Raw genomic sequence first — 19,610 nt, forward strand, 5'->3', positions numbered from 1 at the left:
TTAGCAGAGGGCCACGGACCCCATACTCCCAGAGCACCCCACACAGGTCACCACGCGGGACACAGTCAAATGCCTTCTCCAAATCCACAAAGCACATGTGGACTGGTTGGGCAAACTCCCATGAACCCTCCGGAAACCTGGTGAGGGTATAGAGATGGTCCAGTATTCCACACCCAGGACGAAACCCGCATTGTTCCTCCTGAATCCGAGGTTCGACTATCAGCCGAATTCTCTTCTCCAGTACACTCTCATAGACTTTTCCGGGGAGGCTGAGGAGTGTGATCCCCCTGTAGTTGGAACACACCCTCCGATCCCCTTTCTTAAACAGAGGGACCACCACCCCAGTCTGCCAGTCCAGAGGCACTGTCCCCACCCGCCACGTGATGTTGCAGAGGCGTGCCAACCAAGACAGCCCCACAACATCCAGAGACTTAAGGTACTCAGGGCGGATCTCATCCACCCCAGGTGCCTTGCCACCGAGGAACTTCCTCAGTGACCTAGGGTGTCCTGGTGCCATGTGTACTGATGGACACCCTTATGCTTGAACATGGTGTTTGTTATGGACAAACTGTGACTAGCACAGAAGTCCAATAACAGAACATCACTCGGGTTCAGGTCGGGGGGGGGGGGGGGGTTCCTGCCAATCACGCCCCTCCAGGTGTCGGACGCTGCCCACATGAGCGTTGAAGTCCCCAGTAGAACGACGGAGTCCCCGGTCGGGGAACTTTTTAGCACCCCTCCCAGAGATGCCAAGAAGGTCGGGTACTCTACACTGCCATTTGGTCTATAAGCACAAATAACAGTGAGAGACCTCTCCCCAAACAGAAGGCAAAGGGAAACGACCCTCTCGTTCACCGGGGTAAACTCCAACACATGGCTGCTGAGCTGGCCCCGGTTGCGCCATACCGGGAGGCGTCACGGACCTTGCTTTAATTTTCTTCATAAGAGGATTTTGAACCGTATTTTTTTGTCTGGCCTGTCACCTAGGACCTGTTTGCCTTGGAAGACCCTACTTTACACAAGCAAATATCTTTATGGATAAAACCATTATTCTGTATTATTTATATGCTGCTTCCCTCATGGAGCCTGGGAAGTCAACATTCATTTGTTGGCATTACTATATTTAATTTGTGGAGACACTTTAATCCCTAACGTACGGTTTTTAAATGTTTTTATTTTATGTTATTCAAAGCTTTTTCAGCTTTGTTATTTCAGTTATTTATTAAAAAGAGTTGACAAAAGAAATAACACACTTATAATTAAATATATTCCAATATATTGTGTTTTAATCTTATATTAATGTGTTACATCGAAACACACACAAGCAAAAATAAAGCTTGTTCCCATAAAGCTCATTCCAGCAAGATCATACTGGTTAACCAGCTACACCAGCCCCGTTTTGCTTGATAACACTATGACTATGCTGGCCACCCAGCTATAGCAGCACTATACCAGCACTATACCAGCACGGAATTCATGCTGGATTTTTTCAGCAGGTCTGTTCATCTGTTCATTTAGAGTATTTGATGATTAAGTGCAGACCCTTTTATTTACCGAGAGAATTCTCAGCCATTGTTGTACCTGCAGTGTATGTTCTTCCGGACGCTAATGCTAAACTAGCTATGAAGGAACTGCATGCAGCTATCAGCAAACAGCAGTCTGCAAATCCTGAAGGCGCTTTCATCGTTGCTGGAGATTTCAACCACTCCAACCTGAGATCTGTACTACCAAAATTTCAAAACAATATCTCCTGTTCTACCAGAGGGGACAACACACTAGATCAGGTATAAACAAACATCTCATTTCGATCAAGACATAGGACATTTCACCTCAACCGCTGACTCTTCTATTGCTCACAGTTCACTGTCAATCTCAACAACAGATGTCTCTTCAGTGTTTAGCAGAGTGGATGCGCGCAATGCAGCTGGTCGGGATGGCATACTGGGACGTGTTCAAAGAGCATGCGCTGGACAACTGGCACAGACTTTCACTGACTGTTTCAACCTGATGCTGGCCAAAGCCACAGTTCCTACTTGCCTGAAGACTACAACCATCATACCAGTGCCTAAGCACTCAGCTACCGAATGCCTGAATAACTTTTGCCCAGTTGCACTCACCCATATTGTTATGAAGTGCTTTGAGAAACTGGTTCTGAATCACCGCACTGCAGGCCTACCACCTAACCTAGACCCACACCAGTTTGCCGGTCAACCGAACAGGTCGACAGAGGATGCAGTTTCCATGGCTCTTCATTCAGCCCTCACCCACCTGGTTAAAAACAACACCTACATGAGAATACAGTGTTTCCCGCAGCACTTTGCAGTTCGGGCAGCCCGCCTAAGCTGGGAAACCCCACCGCCTTAACTAGGTCGTCCAAAAAGAAAAAGAAAAAATTCCGCTGCACAAAAGGCCGTCAAGAGAATAGCGTGGACTCGCTTCACACGTGCCGCACGGCCGAAATGAGAGAAAGACGTGGTCCGTCACTCTCTGGAGCCAGATAACTAGCCAGTTGATTAAAAAAAGAGCTCATCATGGACGTCAAAACTAAAGAGCTCATCATGGACGTTGTTGTAGGTTTCAGGTGTGTATAAAAAAAAATCCAGTACACCAGACCTTCACATCAACTGCAGCTAGACCTCTGCAACTGTGCATGTGCCAAAGATTCACCCTGAGACTAAAGTTTTGATTATCAAGAGGCTGAAGACCTGATCCACTGCTGATGTGGCAGACACCGTCAAGTACAGAGGATAAAAAAAAAAGATTTGAAGAGACTGGAGACATTTTGGACAAGCCCAGGTCAGGCAGATCCCCCAAGACAACTGCTCCAGAGGACCGTTTGTTGGCTCAAAAATCCAAGGCCAGCCCATTTTCCACTGCAGCAGAGCTCCACGAGACTTGGTCACCTGAAGTCCCTGTGTCAACCAGAACAGTTTGTCGGATTCTGTCTCGAAATGGCCTCCATGGTCGAATCGGTGCCCAGAAGATAGCACTACACAAAAGACAATTGAAAAACCGTGTGGCATTTGCCAAGGCCCACAGCCTGCTAAAAGGATGGATGCTGGAAAAGTGGCAGAAGGTGGATTTTTCAGATGAATCTTCTGTTGAATTACACCACAGTCGCGCAAATATTGCAGAAGACCTACTGGAGCCGGCATGGATCCGAGACTCACCCAGAAAACAGTGCAGTTTGGTGAAAATCATGGTCTGGGGTTACATTCAGTAAGAGGGAGTGCGAGAGATCTGCAGGGTGGAAGGCACCATCGATAGTCTAAAATACCAAGAAATCTTGCCTACCTCTTGCTATTCCTGATGACTTCATCCATAAATTGTATGAATCCTTGCCAAACCGTATGGATGCAGTCCTTCAAGCTCATGGAAGTCATACAAGATATTAAATTTGGATCTCACAGCACCACTACTTAATTTGCTGACATTTTTATTTTTCTGCCATATATTTGGAGTAAATTTGTTCAATTTCTGTATAGGCGACAAAACATTTGTCTTGCCAAAATTTGACCTTTCTTTCTTGATCAAATGATGAGTCTTTTTTCAGTGAAACTAATTTATTTCAGTGCATTAAACATCATTTGGGAGAGTTTTTTGATTAAATAACAGAAATTGATTAATTAAAGTCAGATTAATAGCAGGTGTTTCTACAAAATAGATAAGCGACAAGACTTTTGTCAGGGACTGTATATTAACTTTAGCCCTGCGTTCATTACAGTCCTCCCCACAGTACTGAAAGCAAACACAGAGAGGATGAGGAGAAGCTTCTTCATGCAGGCCACCCGGATCTTAAACCAGGAGACACCCAGGATCTAACACTGGACCTCTCTCTACATCCTCACTGTTCTATGCATCCCCCCCCCCCCTTTTTTTTGCACGGACACTTTAATTCTGGACTGCCACTGTCACTTTAACTCTGGACTTGCACAGCACAGTACCACTTCATACACTATTTACACACCACACTGCACCTGGACACTTTAAGGACAACCTTTAAAAACCATACACATTTATGTATATGTATATTTATGTATATGTATATACATTATTTCTTCATATTCTCCATATATTTCATATTTTTATATAGTTTTCTTATGTAGCTCTCTTATATAGTTTATACTTTATTATTTTTCTCTCATTTTATTTTTTGCTTTTATACCCTTTTATATGCTTTATTGTATTGCTTTATATATTTATTATATATACTGCATATCGTACCCTGTATGTATGTAGCAAATAAAATTTGATTTGATTTGTACTGATCACTAAGATCAGTGACCTGGGTATCTGCACGTCCACTTGCAGATGGATTCTGGACTTGAACTCTATCTGTTAGGTTGAGCAAACAGGTATCCTCAACCCTCATTCTGAACACTGGCATCCCACAAGGCTGTGTTCTGAGCCCACTACTCTACTCCCAGTTTACCCACCACAGTGTTTCTCTGCATAACTCTATCATCAAGTATGCAGATGACACCACCGTGGTCGGTCAGATCAGCAACAACGATGAATCAGACTACAGGGAAGAGATCCGAAGCCTGACAACAACCTGACCCTCAATGCCACAAAAACTAAAGAGCTCATCATGGACTTCTAACAGCAGGAGACATTCTGCAGTCTACATCAATGGAACTGAGGTTTAGTAGGTCTCCCGCTTTAAGTTCTTGGGAGTTCACATCTCTGAGGATCTGTCCTGGCACCAGAACATGCTCTGGTTAAGAAGGCACAACAACGCCTGTACTTCTTCAGGAGTCTTAAGAAAGCTCATCTGTCCACAGGGATTTTAATGTTTCTAGAGTTTCTACTGCTGCATCATCAAAAGCATCCTAACCAACTCCATCACTGTATGATACGGAGGCTCCACTGTGTGTGAACATAAAGCCCTGCAAAGGGTGGTCAAAATCACCCAACACATCACTGGCACCCAGTTACCTTTACCACAGCAGATGTCTGTGCAGAGCTCAAATCATCATCATCAAGGACTCTACACTGCAATGACAAAGTTCTTTCTGTCTGTCTTAATCAGAAGCCAGACAAATATTAACCCTCTGGGGTCAACAGGCTCGCCGGCGCGTTTTTGACGCTTATTTCCTCTTCAACGTGAAATCCCCTTAAAAATACTCCGTCATTCATAATTCATAAGTGTCTACTTTTATTTGACTGCCTTCATAATAACAAAACGCTGTGCTTTTGGCAAACAAAGAAAATAACCAGGGTGTGCATTCAGGCATCTCTGTCTCCTTTACCATCTTCCTGAAACACGTTACAAACATGAACTGATAACTCCGCCAATACTTATCACACGAACATGATACATATGTCTAATGACAGCCTAAAATGTCTACTTTTAAATGAGGTAATTAAAATCGAAAGCAAATATTGTCTTTTTGTGTAATCTGTATGTAAGTAAAGAGAGGTACAGTTTTTCTGGCTCAACCTCATTAGCGCTTAATGTGATCCCACCTACCGCGTGCGCAGCCATTCATATGAAAATTGAGCGGGCTATGCAAACGAGATTAACGCCCCCAAACAATGCTATAAGAAGAAAAAAAATTCTCATTCATTCACTTATCGACACGCTGGGAAGATGAAACGCTTTACAGCTGAGGAAGCTCTACAGATGCTCTTGGACGAGGAAGAGTTCACCGTTTCCTCAGACGAAGAGCAGGACTTTTGTATTTTGAAGAGCGACTTGATCCAGCTGAGGATTTAATTTCTGAAGAGTAGGTTTTACTTACATTTGTTGAAATCTTGTGTGATGTAAAATTATATATGCTGTATGGTATACAGACTATTTGCATGCAGATATTCAGAGCGACCTTAGAGAAACGTCTCATAATTGGCAACTTTTATTTACCTTAAAATGTTAGTTAAGCAGTATTCTGATTAATGTAATGTGAATATACAATATTTTATATAGCAATATCACTATTTAGAATATATTTTGACTAGTGTTTATGTCTCAAGTAGTCTTGTTTACGTGACTATCTGTTCGGGTGTAAATGTATCAATGTGGTGTCGATGAGCTGTAAATGTGCCCGGTGATATGTCAACATTAAAATGTTTAGCCATAAATATGTCTGTTAATGGCCCGTTAACAAACATACAGCGCATCTCTGTACCCAATTATCTTATCTCAGCTATGCTTGACTGCCTTAGTTACTGCTTTATAAGTTTGTTACTGTCTCAAATACATTATATTAATTATTAAAAACTTTTGTACTAATGTGGCTGCATCACTCGTCTTCACCTGCACCGGCTGCAACACTTTCACCTCCTTTTGATGTTCGCACTGGGGCACGCAGCAACGAGAACAATAAAGAGTACGTCCACATGTAACCATTTTTTTCTATTATACGTGCAGAATATTTGTATTACTGATGTTGAAAATACATTATATTAATTGTTTTGTAAATACTTTGAAAAATACATGATACTAATTATGATTTTTTTTAGGAATGTGGCTTCACCTTCGTCTGACACTCGCACGAGGGCACGCAGCAACGCGACCGACATTCATCCTGTGTAAGCCACATTTACAGATTTTTATGTTCTCAGTATTAGTAATACTGGTGTGTTGCTTTGTACTTTGGAAATACATGATACTAATTATGTTTTTTTTTTTAGGAATGTGGCTGCAACACGTTCACCTTCGTCTGACACTTGCACAAGGGCACGCAGCAACACGACCAACATTCATCCTGTGTAAGCCACATTTACCGATTTTTATGTTCTCAGTATTAGTAATACTGGTGTGTTGCTTTGTACTTTGGAAATACATGATACTAATTATGATATTTTTTTAGGAATGTGGCTGCAACACGTTCACCTTCGTCTGACACTCGCACGAGGGCACGCAGCAACGCAACTGGGAAAAAAAAAAAAAAAAAAAAAAAAAAAAGTACGTCCACTCTTGTACCCATTTTTCATTTATATTTTATATTAGTATATATTAGTTATATATTATTAATACTAATGTGTTGCTTAGTACTTTGTAAAATACACGATGAGACTAATTATGATTTTTTTTTTAGGAATGTGCCTGCATCACCTTTACCTGCTACTCACACACGCTGTAGGTCTCTTTCAGTTCTCAAAGCAACTGAGACTAATGTGTAAGTACAGTTTATTAAAGTGTCACTGCTACAGTAAAATACTGCGTAATCATTTTATTTTATATTTTATTTTTGATTCAAAATTTTTCAAACCCTAACCATTTATTTACTTCCAGATTTAACACTGACAGTGATAATGCACCTGTTGCAAAGAGACTCAAGACAACATCCAGGCAAGCAGCAAGCAGTCCGTTCCGTCATGGAAAACAGAGACTGATATTGATGTGGTTCCACACACTTTGAGTTTCTTTCCTGCACGGGAACCTGGACCACAGCTGAGTCCTGCAGATGCACACACACTCCTGAGTCTCTTCAAAATGGTTTTCCATGAGAATGCAGTGTCAACTCTAAGTCATAACACCAGCGCTCAGGCTGCCAGGGCAACAGCAAAGGGTTGCAAGTACAAATGGAAAGATGTCAGCACCACTGAGATGTACCGCTACATCGGACTAATATTTTATATGGCCATTATAAAGTTGATCTCCATCAGGGACTACTGGAGACAGGACAATGTTTTCTCTGTGCCTTTTCCTGCCAAAGTAATGTCAAGAGATAGATACCGCACTATTTCATGGAATCTGCACATGAGTCACCCAGAAGAAGACAAGGTAAATGATAGGAAAAGGGGCACAGCCGAACATGACCGTCTTTTCAGGGTCAAACCTCTTATGGACACTATCCGTCAAGCTTGTATAAACCTCTATCATCCTAAAAGAAACTTGGCTGTGGATGAAAGAATGATGGCATGCAAAGCAAACACAGGAATGACACAGTACATGAAAGCTAAACCAATCAAGTGGGGCTTCAAGTTGTTTGTGCTTGCAGATTCTTCCAATGGATATACTGTGAACTTTTCAGTGTACACCGGGAAAAATAACTTTCCCACAGGCCATGGACTTTCATATGATGCTGTGACGTCTCTATTGGACTGTAAAACTTTAGGCTCTGGGTACCATGTGTACATGGACAATTTTTACACAAGCCCAAAGCTCCTGACAGAGTTTGTCATGCAGTTCGGTGCCTGTGGGACTTAGAGACTTAGGAGGGAATGCCCACAGGATGCAGCAAATTCACTCTCCAGCAATCTTCCACGGGCTCAAACAGATGGATTAGGAATGGACCTCTACTGTTTGTGAAGTGGATGGACACACGAGAGGTATCTGTCTGTTCAACAGTACAACCTGCTTATACAGGAGAGACAGTGCAGAGGAGGGTAAAATCAAAAGACACATGGAGCACAAAGACATTTCCATGTCCTGCACCTGTGACTGCCTACAATCAACACATGGGGGGTGTTGACCTTTCTGATCAGCTGGTACAGTACTACACTGCACAGCACAAGACAATGAAGTGGTACAGAAAGATCTTGTTACACTTCTTGGACATTGCTGCCACCAATGCCTTTATTATGCACAAGGAGCTATATGATAACATGACCCACAAACAGTTCATGGAACAGCTAGTTGTAGAGCTCTGTGGCATAACAGATAAAGCAGAACCAAAACAGACCAGGAGTAAACATGTGCCAGTTCCAGTATCACGGCCGACCTCTGATGTAAGAAATACTGCCACTGTTGGTCGCCGGAAATGTGTGCGCTGCAAGACAGTGCATGGTAAAAGACAGGACACACCTTGGAAATGCAAAACATGTAATGTTCCCTTGTGTGTTCAGTTAAATAGGAACTGTTTTGAACAATGGCATGACAACATTTAAAAAAATTTATATTTATATAAGTATTTAATTTATATGTAAAACCAAACTGTACATTTACAGCTGACATTTTGAATCATTGCATACAATAAAGCTTCTTGACTCTTGACTCTATTGTATTGTTCATGTTTTTTTAACATTGGTAAAATAAAAGTCTTATTTTCTCAAGTACAGATATAAATAAAATCTTAAGTCTTTTGTACTCCATTGTACACTATTTTATTAAACTACAAGCAAAAGATTTTCTCTTCAAGTCTCCCCACATCCATTCTTTTGTCAACACAATCCAGACTAAGCCATTAGGGGGTTGGGCCTCCTCAGGTGTGAATCATCAATATTCATGACCATTGACCCTCCCTTGCATATTGCCTTCATACAACAAAAACTGTCTTACAAAAGTTAAATCAATGTATTGTTTCATGTGAATGAGTGGGTAAAATGGTTTTCACATCTTTTTGTAGCAAATTATCAACTCTACAAGAGTAGAGAACTTTATTGTGTGTGAAAAAATGTTTAGTATGTGTTTCTTGGCCTTATTTCAGCATCTTTTCTTTTTCTTTTTTTTACTACCCATGCATAAACATCATTTACTTAAAAATACAAACATGTACATACATAATATTGTAGCCCAGTTTGTGCTGAATACAATGTTATGTGATATTAGCCATTAATATGTTTTGAAATAACTGAAAAAAGACCAAATGTAAGAGCATGTCAGAACCTCTGCCAGTGTCCCAAAATGGTCAGACCCCAGAGGGTTAACACATGCGCCACTTACAGTAATTACAGCTCAGATAACTACCTGCTATGTCATGTCGAGGTATGGACTCCAAAAGTGTGCTGTGATATCTGCAGCAAGACATTATAAGCATATCCTTTAACTCCAACAGATGCTTTACTGGACTGAGATCTTTGTATTTTGGAGGACGAATCAAAACCTTGTTGGTTCTACATAGTATGACTATCAAAAATGGTCCAACAAGTGAACAGCAACAGGGTTTTCAACATGCAAATGGGGAAACCTTTGACTATTCCCACAGAAGAGTTACTGTAGAAGGCTATGACAGAAAGGTTTCATAACACCTTAAAGCTTTCTGCATGTGTTTCCCAAGTCAGAGAGACCATGATAAACCCTGTTCATAAGCATTAGAACAGGAACACAGAGCAATAGAAAAACATGGCCTGATCAGATAAATGTCTTTTTCTTTAAATAAGCAGGTGAATGTGTATCAAGCCAGCAGAGGCAGTGTGATGTTCTGGCAATGTTCCCTGTAGGCAAAGCATCCCGGCATTCATGTGGATTCCGTAACAGTAGTGGCCTCTTTCAGCAGCGAATCACACTGCAAAAATTGTTTTAGATGAACATGACAGAGTTCAAATTCTCCAAATCTCAATTCAACTGACCATCTGTTGGATGTGCTGGACAAATAAAGTCTTATCCATGGAGATACCGCCTAATAACTGAGAGGACTTAATTAGATTGCTGCTAATGTCTTGTTGCCAGAAACACATTGTGCCTTTAATGTTCTTGTAGAACCCCTGCATTAAGGGGTCAGAGCGCACATACACAGTTACATTATGTTAGGTGACTACTAATTTTCATAAATATAATGCAAATGAAAGTAAAAAAGGAGCTAGACGTTAATGTAAGATAAGCTTATAAAAAGTGTTGTAAAATATAGAGCATCACTTGAATCAGCATGAAGGCCGATTGGTCATTTCTTTGCAATATGCCTGATAAGCTTAATGACATTGAGGATTATAAACAAATGTGAAAAAAAAAAATAATCACCCAATTATCAATGTGAGGGGCTTATGATGTTGGAATGGAATGCACAGGGTAGATGTAGCAATGAATGGCAATGGTAAAGACAAAGAATTAAAGAAGGTGGGTAAAAGGGAGAAGAAAGAAGGTGGGATCTTACTTTGGGAGTGGGGCAGGAAGCAGTGGACAGGCGGGACTGCTGAGCACGGGGAGACTCTGAGGGGGTGGTACTGAGAGATGCTGTGTCCCGTGGCAACACTTGCACACCCCGAGAAATAATGGCATCTGGAATCTATGGTTAAAAATACGTTTAAACATATAGTTAATAGTATCTATAGTTTAAAAAAAATGTAACAGTTATGAAATATAGAATATATTCAGTTACATCAGAAAAACAACTGGAATATCACAAAGAGAAAATGACCAGTTCTGTTCTCCAATACACAATATATATATATATATATATAAATATATATATATATATATATATATATATATATATATATATATATATATATATATATATACACACACACACATACATATAAGCAATTCTTCATTAAAACAGTGGCCGAACATGGGTTGTGTCCCCCCCCCCAATGTTCCAAAATTGATACAATGTCTCAAAATGATAAAGCTAGGTTTGCATCAACTGGCATTTTATGCTGAATAAATGTTATTTCAATTTATTTTACAGCTAGTTAAATCCAGGTTCTAAATAAAAATTAGACCTATAAGTGTCTGCAGGTTTTCTGCTTCCTTAATAAACTTTTATTTATTATATAGACTTAATAATAATAACAATAATAACAATAATATTATTGTTATTATTGTTATTATTATTGTGAAAGTTGAACCGCCACCTTATTGTGGTGGAGGGGTTTGCGTGCCTGATTGATCCTAGGAGCTATGTTGTCTGGGGCTTTCTGCCACTGGTAGGGTCTCCCAAGGCAAGCAGGTCCTAGGTGACAGGCCAGACAAAGAGCGGTTCAAAAACCTCTTATGAAGAATATTAAAGCAAGGTCCGTGACGTCGCCCGGCATGGCGCAACCGGGGCCCCACCCTGGAGCCAGGCCCGGGGTTGGGGCTCGCATGCGAGCGCCTGGTGGCCGGGTCTTACCCCACGGGGCCCGGCCGGGCTCAGCCCGAAGGAGCGATGTGGGACCGATCTCCTGTGGGCCCACCACCTGCAGGAGAAACCGTAAGCAATGTGCAATGTGGATTGGGTGGCAGTCGAAGGCGGGAGCCTCGGCGACCCAATCTCTGGACACGGAATCTGACTCTAGGGACATGGAATGTCACCTCGCTGGGGGGGAAGGAGCCTGAGCTGGTGCGGGAGGTTGAGAGATACCAACTAGAGATAGTTGGGCTCACCTCCACGCACAGCTTGGGCTCTGGAACCCAACTCCTCGAGAGAGGCTGGACTCTCTACTACTCTGGAGTTGCCCACGGTGAGAGGCGGCGGGCTGGTGTGGGTTTGCTCATAGCCCCCCAGCTCAGCAGCCATGTGTTGGAGTTTACCCCGGTGAACGAGAGGGTCGTTTCCCTGCGCCTTCAGGTCGGGGAGAGGTCTCTCACTGTTATTTGTGCTTATGGGCCAAATGGCAGTGTGGAGTACCCGGCCTTCTTGGCGTCTCTGGGAGGGGTGCTAGAAAGTGCCCCGACCGGGGACTCCGTCGTTCTACTGGGGGACTTCAATGCTCATGTGGGCAGCGACAGTGACACCTGGAGGCGCGTGATTGGGAGGAACGGCCCCCCCAACCTGAACCCGAGTGGTGTTCTGTTATTGGACTTCTGTGCTAGTCACAGTTTGTCCATAATGAACACCATGTTCAAGCATAAGGGTGTCCATCAGTACACATGGCACCAGGACACCCTAGGTCGGAAGTCAATGATCGACTTTGTGGTTGTTTCATCTGACCTCCGGCCGTATGTCTTGGACACTCGGGTAAAGAGAGGGGCGGAGCTGTCAACTGATCACCACCTGGTGGTGAGTTGGGTTCGATGGCAGGGGAGGAAGTTGGACAGACTTGGCAGACCCAAACGTACTGTGAGGGTCCGCTGGGAACGTTTGGCAGAGTCTCCTGTCAGAGAGATCTTTAACTCTCACCTCCGGCAGAGCTTCAACCAGATCCCGAGGGAGGTTGGAGACATTGAGTCCGAGTGGACCATGTTCTCCACCTCCATTGTCTATGCATCCGCACGGAGCTGTGGCCGTAAGGTCTCCGGTGCCTGTCGTGGCGGCAATCCCCGAACCCGGTGGTGGACCCCGGAAGTAAGGGATGCCGTCAAGCTGAAGAAGGAGTCCTATCGAGCCTGGTTGGCTCGGGGGACTCCGGAGGCAGCTGATAGTTACCAGAGGGCCAAGCGAGCTTCAGCCCGGGTGGTTGCAGAGGCAAAAACCTGGGCCTGGGAGGAGTTCGGCGAGGCCATGGAGAAGGACTATCGGTTGGCCTCGAAGAAATTCTGGCAAACCGTCCGGTGTCTCAGGAGGGGGAAGCAGTGCCATGCTCACACTGTTTACAGTGGGAGTGGGAATCTGCGGACTTCGACTGTTGACATTCTCGGACGGTGGAAGGAGTACTTCGAGGATCTCCTCAAGTCTACTTCGTCGATCCCCCAAGCTGAGGTCACTGAGGTAGTTGAGAAGCTCCTTGGTGGCAAGGCACCGGGGGTGGATGAGATCCGCCCTGAGTACCTCAAGTCTCTGGATGTTGTGGGGCTGTCTTGGCTGACACGACTCTGCAACATCGCGTGGCGGTTGGGGACAGTGCCCCTGGACTGGCAGACTGGGGTGGTGGTCCCTCTGTTTAAGAAGGGGACCAGAGGGTGTCTTCCAACTACAGGGGGAATCACACTCCTCAGCCTCCCCGGAAAAGTCTATGCCAGGGTACTGGAGAGGAGAATTCGGCCGATAGTCGAACCTCGGATTCAGGAGGAACAATGCGGATTTCGTCCTGGTCGTGGAACACTGGACCATCTCTATACCCTCACCAGGTTGCTGGAGGGTTCATGGGAGTTTGCCCAACCAGTCCACATGTGTTTTGTGGATCTGGAGAAGGCATTCGACTGTGTCCCTCGTGGTGACCTGTGGGGGGTGCTCTGGGAGTATGGGGTCCGTGGCCCTCTGCCAAGGGCTGTCCGGTCCCTATATGACCGGAGCAGGAGTTTGGTTCGCATTGCCAGCAGTAAGTCAGACTTGTCCCAGTGCATGTTGGACTCCGACAGGGCTGCCCTTTGTCACCGGTTCTAGGTGCAGTCGGGGGCCGGAGGGAATCCGGTTTGGGGACCACAGGATTTCGTCTCTGCTTTTTGCAGATGATGTTGTCCTGTTGGCTTCCTCAAACCAGGACCTTCAGCGTGCACTGGGACGGTTTGCAGCTGAGTGTGAAGCGGCGGGGATGAGAATCAGCACCTCCAAGTCCGAGGCCATGGTTCTCAGCCGGAAAAGGGTGGTTTGCCCCCTTCAGGTTGGTGGAGAGTTCCTGCCTCAAGTGGAGGAGTTTAAGTATCTTGGGGTCCTGTTCACGAGTGAGGGAAGGATGGAGCGGGAGATCGACAGGCGGATCGGTGCATCTTCTGCAGTGATGCGGTCGATATACCGATCTGTTGTGGTGAAGTCAATCTATTTACCAGTCAATCTACGTTCCTACCCTCACCTATGGTCATGAGCTCTGGGTCATGACTGAAAGAACAAGATCCCGGATACAGGCGGCCGAAATGAGTTTCCTCCGTAGGGTGGCTGGGCGCTCCCTTAGAGATAGGGTGAGGAGCTCAGTCACTCGGGAGGAGCTCAGAGTAGAGCCGCTGCTCCTCCACATCGAGAGGGGTCAGCTGAGGTGGCTCGGGCATCTGTTTCGGATGCCTCCTGGACGCCTCCCTGGGGAGGTGTTCCGGGCATGTCCAACCGGGAGGAGGCCCCGCAGAAGACCTAGGACACGCTGGAGGGACTATGTCTCTTGGCTGGCCTGGGAACGCCTCCGTATTCCCCCGGAAGAGCTGGAGGAAGTGTCTGGGGAGAGGGGAGTCTGGGTGTCCCTGCTTAGACTGCTGCCCCCGTGACCCGGCCCCGGATAAGCGGTAGAAGATGGATGGATGGATGTGAAAGTTCTATCATGAGCTGGAAAAGATGATCAGCATTTACCCCTCACTATCAAAGAGCACAAAAAAGGACCTAGATCAGGAAGAATGCAACAACAGCAGAATGATAGTGCAGAGACACAGGTCACTGATTAATCCAAAAGTTTCTTAGATGGTATCAAGTGAAATATACAAGTGGTTGGTCTTAAAGCGACGGCTGAAGACCTACTTCATCAAGAAATACTTGAACTACTTGCACTTAGTTACCTGTTTGTTGTATGTATGTGCATGTATGTGTATATATATATACACATACACATATATATATATATATATATATATATATATACATACATATACATATACACACACACACACACACACACAGTGTTATGAGAACAGTAGGATCATGAACCAGAGTCAATGTATTCAATGATAGAGACTTAAAAGCACTTTTGAACATTGCTCTAGATAAGGATGTCTGCCAAATGCTGTAAATGTAAAACAGTATCAAGGTAGACCTCGTTATATCTACTAGAATAAACTTTCAATGATGTTCATGATTTGTGATATCCTCTGGATAAAAACTGATGACAGAGTAGTACATGGAATAATGCATAATGCATTACTTTCAGGTAACTACTAAACTAAAATACATATAATATACATATCACTGGAACATTTCTGCTGCAGCTAGACCAGTCAGCAATACCATTGAAGCCATTGACAGGTGAACTGACTAACATCTTGTTACAGTAGCACCTGTCAAGTGGTGTGATATCAGGCAGCAAGTGAAAAATAGGTTTGACTCCAAAGCAACAAGTCTGTAAAGCGTTCAAGATATGTACCTACTAAAAGCGGCCCAAAGGAAAGCCAATGAACCTAAAAGAGTGTCAAAACACAGTGCACTGGAGCTTGCTGATCATAGGTCTGTTCAGTACACTTCTGAAAGCACCTACAACCTACATCTGTGAGCATCAGAACTGAACCATGGAGCGAAGGTAAGAAGGTTCTGACCATGTAAATGACACGGTGTATATGTGTCATGTGGATGATATTTTGATATGGACCACCTAGTAAAACACTGTTGCTGACCAAGTACTCACCACTTTACGAGTTCAGTATTCTCTACTAGCAGAATAATTTGCTATGCCAAAATGCAAAAAAAAAAAAAGTTCAGGACTATTTTAAAGAACATAAAGTGTTGCAGGTGTTCACTTCACTTCCCTTCCAAATTCCCTAGATTTTAAACACCATGTCCAGCAATGGGATTTACCTAACAATTAAGTATGATCCAGGGAGGCCCCATCTCACAATCAACAGAATGTAACGGATGATGCTTACATCTTGGAGCAAGATACCACAGCACATAGGTCAGAGGTCTTGTGTAGATACAAGTACATGCTTTGAGGGTGTTATTCGTCAGTGTTATTCTGGTAGCACAATTGAGAACTACACAATATTAAGCAAGTGGTTTTAAATGTTATGGCTGACTGGTATATATGAAAAGTGTTCTATTTATACCATAGGCATACTAGCAATAATCAGCACTATAGTTCTGTAGTTCATGCTAAACAGGGATAAATATAGCCTGTAGAGGTGCATATTTTGGATACAATACAAAATTAATATTTGCAATACATTATTGACCACAACTTAATAATCACATAACATGTTAGAGAACTAGATTTCCTACAGATACAATCTAGGATCTGTGACATTTTTCTGATTTGGCTGCATTCGGCTCAGATAAATATAGCCTGTAGAGTTGCATATTTTGGATAGAATACAAAATTAATATTTGCAATACATTATTGACCACAACTTAATAATCACATAACATATTAGAGAACTAGATTTCCTACAGATACAATCTAGGATCTGTGACATTTTTCTGATTTGGCTGCATTCGGCTCAATCTAAGGCCTGTCCATGCAAAACTGAGGGAAACTGAGGGAAAACCAGGTAAAGTATAAATCATTTATATCCCGATTCCTTCATGTAAAAATGAGAATGTTGATTATGCGAGTTGTTTTAGGATCAATCACATCACATTTTTATGTGAAATTTGCATCACATAAATAAATAAAATAATTTAGTGGAGGAATAACCTTAACAAACGGGTGTCACTTACCTTGTCTCCACAGTTGCAGGTGAAATGAGAGGGAAGGATGGGAGGGACGAAACAAGTCAATGCCTGCCCCCCTTTGGCCATGATAACAGCATGAGTGGGATGGAACGCACTCTGATGAATGAACATGGCATGAGTCAATAGACACACAATCATATGCACAGCATGGATCAACAGTAACAGATACTTGTACACAGAGGGGAAGTGGTAAGACTTTCACAAGTCTCTTGGAATCAAACGGAAAATAGCATCTTGCATATATTTAACAAGCAATGTAATGCAAAATTTTAAGACAGACCAAAAAGACCAAATTAATAATAGTCACTGGCTTATTCAAAAGAACTAGATCTATTACTAGTTAATCTATATCAAATATACTCACCTTTGCAGCAATAGCAGCTGCTGTGATATGTGAGCAGCCACTATCCTCGGTTGAGGCAACACCACTGTCTTTCTTTTCCTCCTCTTCGTCCTCGCACTGAATGCCCTTGTCTTCAGTCTGTTTATGTGGGCTGGTGACAGGGGGAGGTGAGAAGGGTGGTGGGGGTGAGGGCAGGTCCTCGAGCGCATTGTGAACCTCCTTCACTTTAACTATAGCATCACGCAGAAGGTCGATGGCATGAGGCAGGGCAGGCAGGATGAACTGGAAGCACTCCTGAAAAAGGAGATCAACACTGTACAGTATAGTTTTGTACAAGCAGTACAAGCTTACATTTCACTTTCTGGCTATATTCAAGAGTGGCAACCTTAAGCTACATTGCAGATGATGTTTTCTGTTTTTTGACAATAAAATACTCTCCAACAGTGGTCTTTAACCTTTTCAAGCACACAACACCTTTGCAAATTTTAAAGATCTATAAACTATAAGGTGCTTAAAAAATAAATAAATAAATAAAAAAGGATCCACCAAGACTAATGCCTTTTTTCTTTATTAAACCCTGTATTGATAATCACAGTGAGGGAGTAATACAGATAAAATATGTAATGGACTTACTTTATAAGACTAATTTTTACTAATCACCTAATCAAAACCATCAAGCTTGTGTACTATATCCGTTAAATACATAATTCTGCAAAAAGATACTAACAAATGCACTTTAAACTCGTTAAAAATAATCAATTCTTTACTTAGAGCTTTAAACATAATTATTTTTAACTAGCTATTATCAAATGCCTAATTTAAAAAAACAGATCTCAACCCTTGTCAGCACTAGGCACAAATATAATAAAACACTCATGATACCCATCAGTGAGGATTTTGTCCTCGTTGCAGTACTAGGATAGCTCTAGTTAAAGTGGTAAATTACCTACTACTGACCTTTTAGGGTTTCATCACTTGTGATGCTTGTGTAGTTTGACAGCTTTTGTTCCAGTTATAGGTCAACCTTGCAATTTGGATTTATGACTCAGTTTAAGTTCAGTCTAAGCTGAAAACCTATTTGATAAGTAAAGCCTTTTGTTAATAAGCTTCTTTCTTATGTAAATGTACATATATGAATAGCTCATGGGCATAGAATGTTTTGGGTAAACTGGGATGCAGTCAACTTTTGAACGTGAAGAAAATGTAAATCGATCAAAACTATTGGACAAGCATTGAGCATAGGCTATAAACCAATTTAGAATTTCCTGACTACTGGTATATTGACAACCAGACATTGGGCAGGTCATGAAGGTAAGCAACAGCAGTGGATTATTGCAATGGACTCCTTGCTGAGATCCCCAAAAAGACCATTAGACAGCTGCAGCTCATACAGAACGCTGCTGCCAGAATTCTGACCAGAACCAAAAAATCTGAGCACATCATTCAAGTCCTCAGGTCCTTACATTGGCTTCCAGTTACATTTAGAATAGATTTTAAAGTATTGTTACTCGTTTGCAAATCACTTCATGGCTTAGGACCGAAATACATTACAGATATGCTAACTGAATATAAACCAAGCAGACTACTCAGACCATTAGGATCAGGTCAGTTAGAGATACCAAGTGTTCATGCAAAACAAGGTGCGCCAGCATTTAGTTATTATGCCACCTATAGCTGGAATCAACTTCCAGAAGAGAACAGATGTGTGACAACAATAGACACTTTTAAATCAAGTTTAAAAACACATCTGTTTAACTCTGCATTTACTGAATGAGCACTGTGCTGCTTCACACTGACTGCATGTTTTATCCAAATCACATTTACTCCTGTTTTATTCTTTTCAACAGATTTTAAACTGTTTTTATTAAAACCACATATTTATTTTCTTTAATTGTTCTGTTTTTATTATGATTTTATCGTGTCTCTTATTTTTACATATATATTTTTTCTCTCTTATAAATTGTTTTCTAATTTCTATGTAAAACACTTTGAATGACCTCTGTGTATGAAATGTGCTATACAAATAAACTCGCCTTGACTTGCCTAATAACAGAAACATTATGAGAGCTGTTGAAAAGAAAAAAAAAAAAAATCAATAATCAGTAACCTAACCAACAACCTCCATAGGAAGGGCTGAAGTCAATGGTCAATCCACCATTCAAATAAGACTACAAGAGCAGAAATATAGAAGCAAGATGCAATCCACTCATCAGCAATAATAATCTGCTCTTGATGGAATGTTTAAAAATAATAGAAAATATACTATACTATTCATCTGTGTGCTAGAAAAGGACATCTCACTTTTGCTACATCTAGTCCCATTCCAAATTTTAGCTATTACAGTCGTAATATCACAACCTCCTCAAATTAACAGCAAGTTTGAAATCAGTTAAACAAGCTTACAAATATTGAGAGCCACTGTTTCCCAATGGAGCAAACAC

The 19,610-nt window shown here is 42.4% G+C and overlaps 1 protein-coding gene across 2 annotated transcripts in view; it reads right to left on the reverse strand.

Moving 5' to 3' along the window:
- LOC113651179 (gephyrin-like) overlaps window positions 1-19,610 on the reverse strand; it is a 60,106-nt gene that overhangs the window by 24,429 nt on the left and 16,067 nt on the right. Inside the window, exons 7-9 of one of the 2 annotated variants that reach the window (XM_027159920.2) lie at window positions 17,191-17,463; window positions 16,812-16,922; window positions 10,758-10,889 (exon numbers count right to left, since the gene is read on the reverse strand). In XM_027159920.2, coding sequence (XP_027015721.1) covers window positions 10,758-10,889; window positions 16,812-16,922; window positions 17,191-17,463 — 516 coding nt within the window. The remainder of the gene's footprint in view (window positions 1-10,757; window positions 10,890-16,811; window positions 16,923-17,190; window positions 17,464-19,610) is intronic. The other variant, XM_027159921.2, reaches the window with a different exon arrangement.

Source organism: Tachysurus fulvidraco, chromosome 12, assembly GCF_022655615.1.
Source record: "Tachysurus fulvidraco isolate hzauxx_2018 chromosome 12, HZAU_PFXX_2.0, whole genome shotgun sequence".
Taxonomy (NCBI): domain Eukaryota; kingdom Metazoa; phylum Chordata; class Actinopteri; order Siluriformes; family Bagridae; genus Tachysurus; species Tachysurus fulvidraco.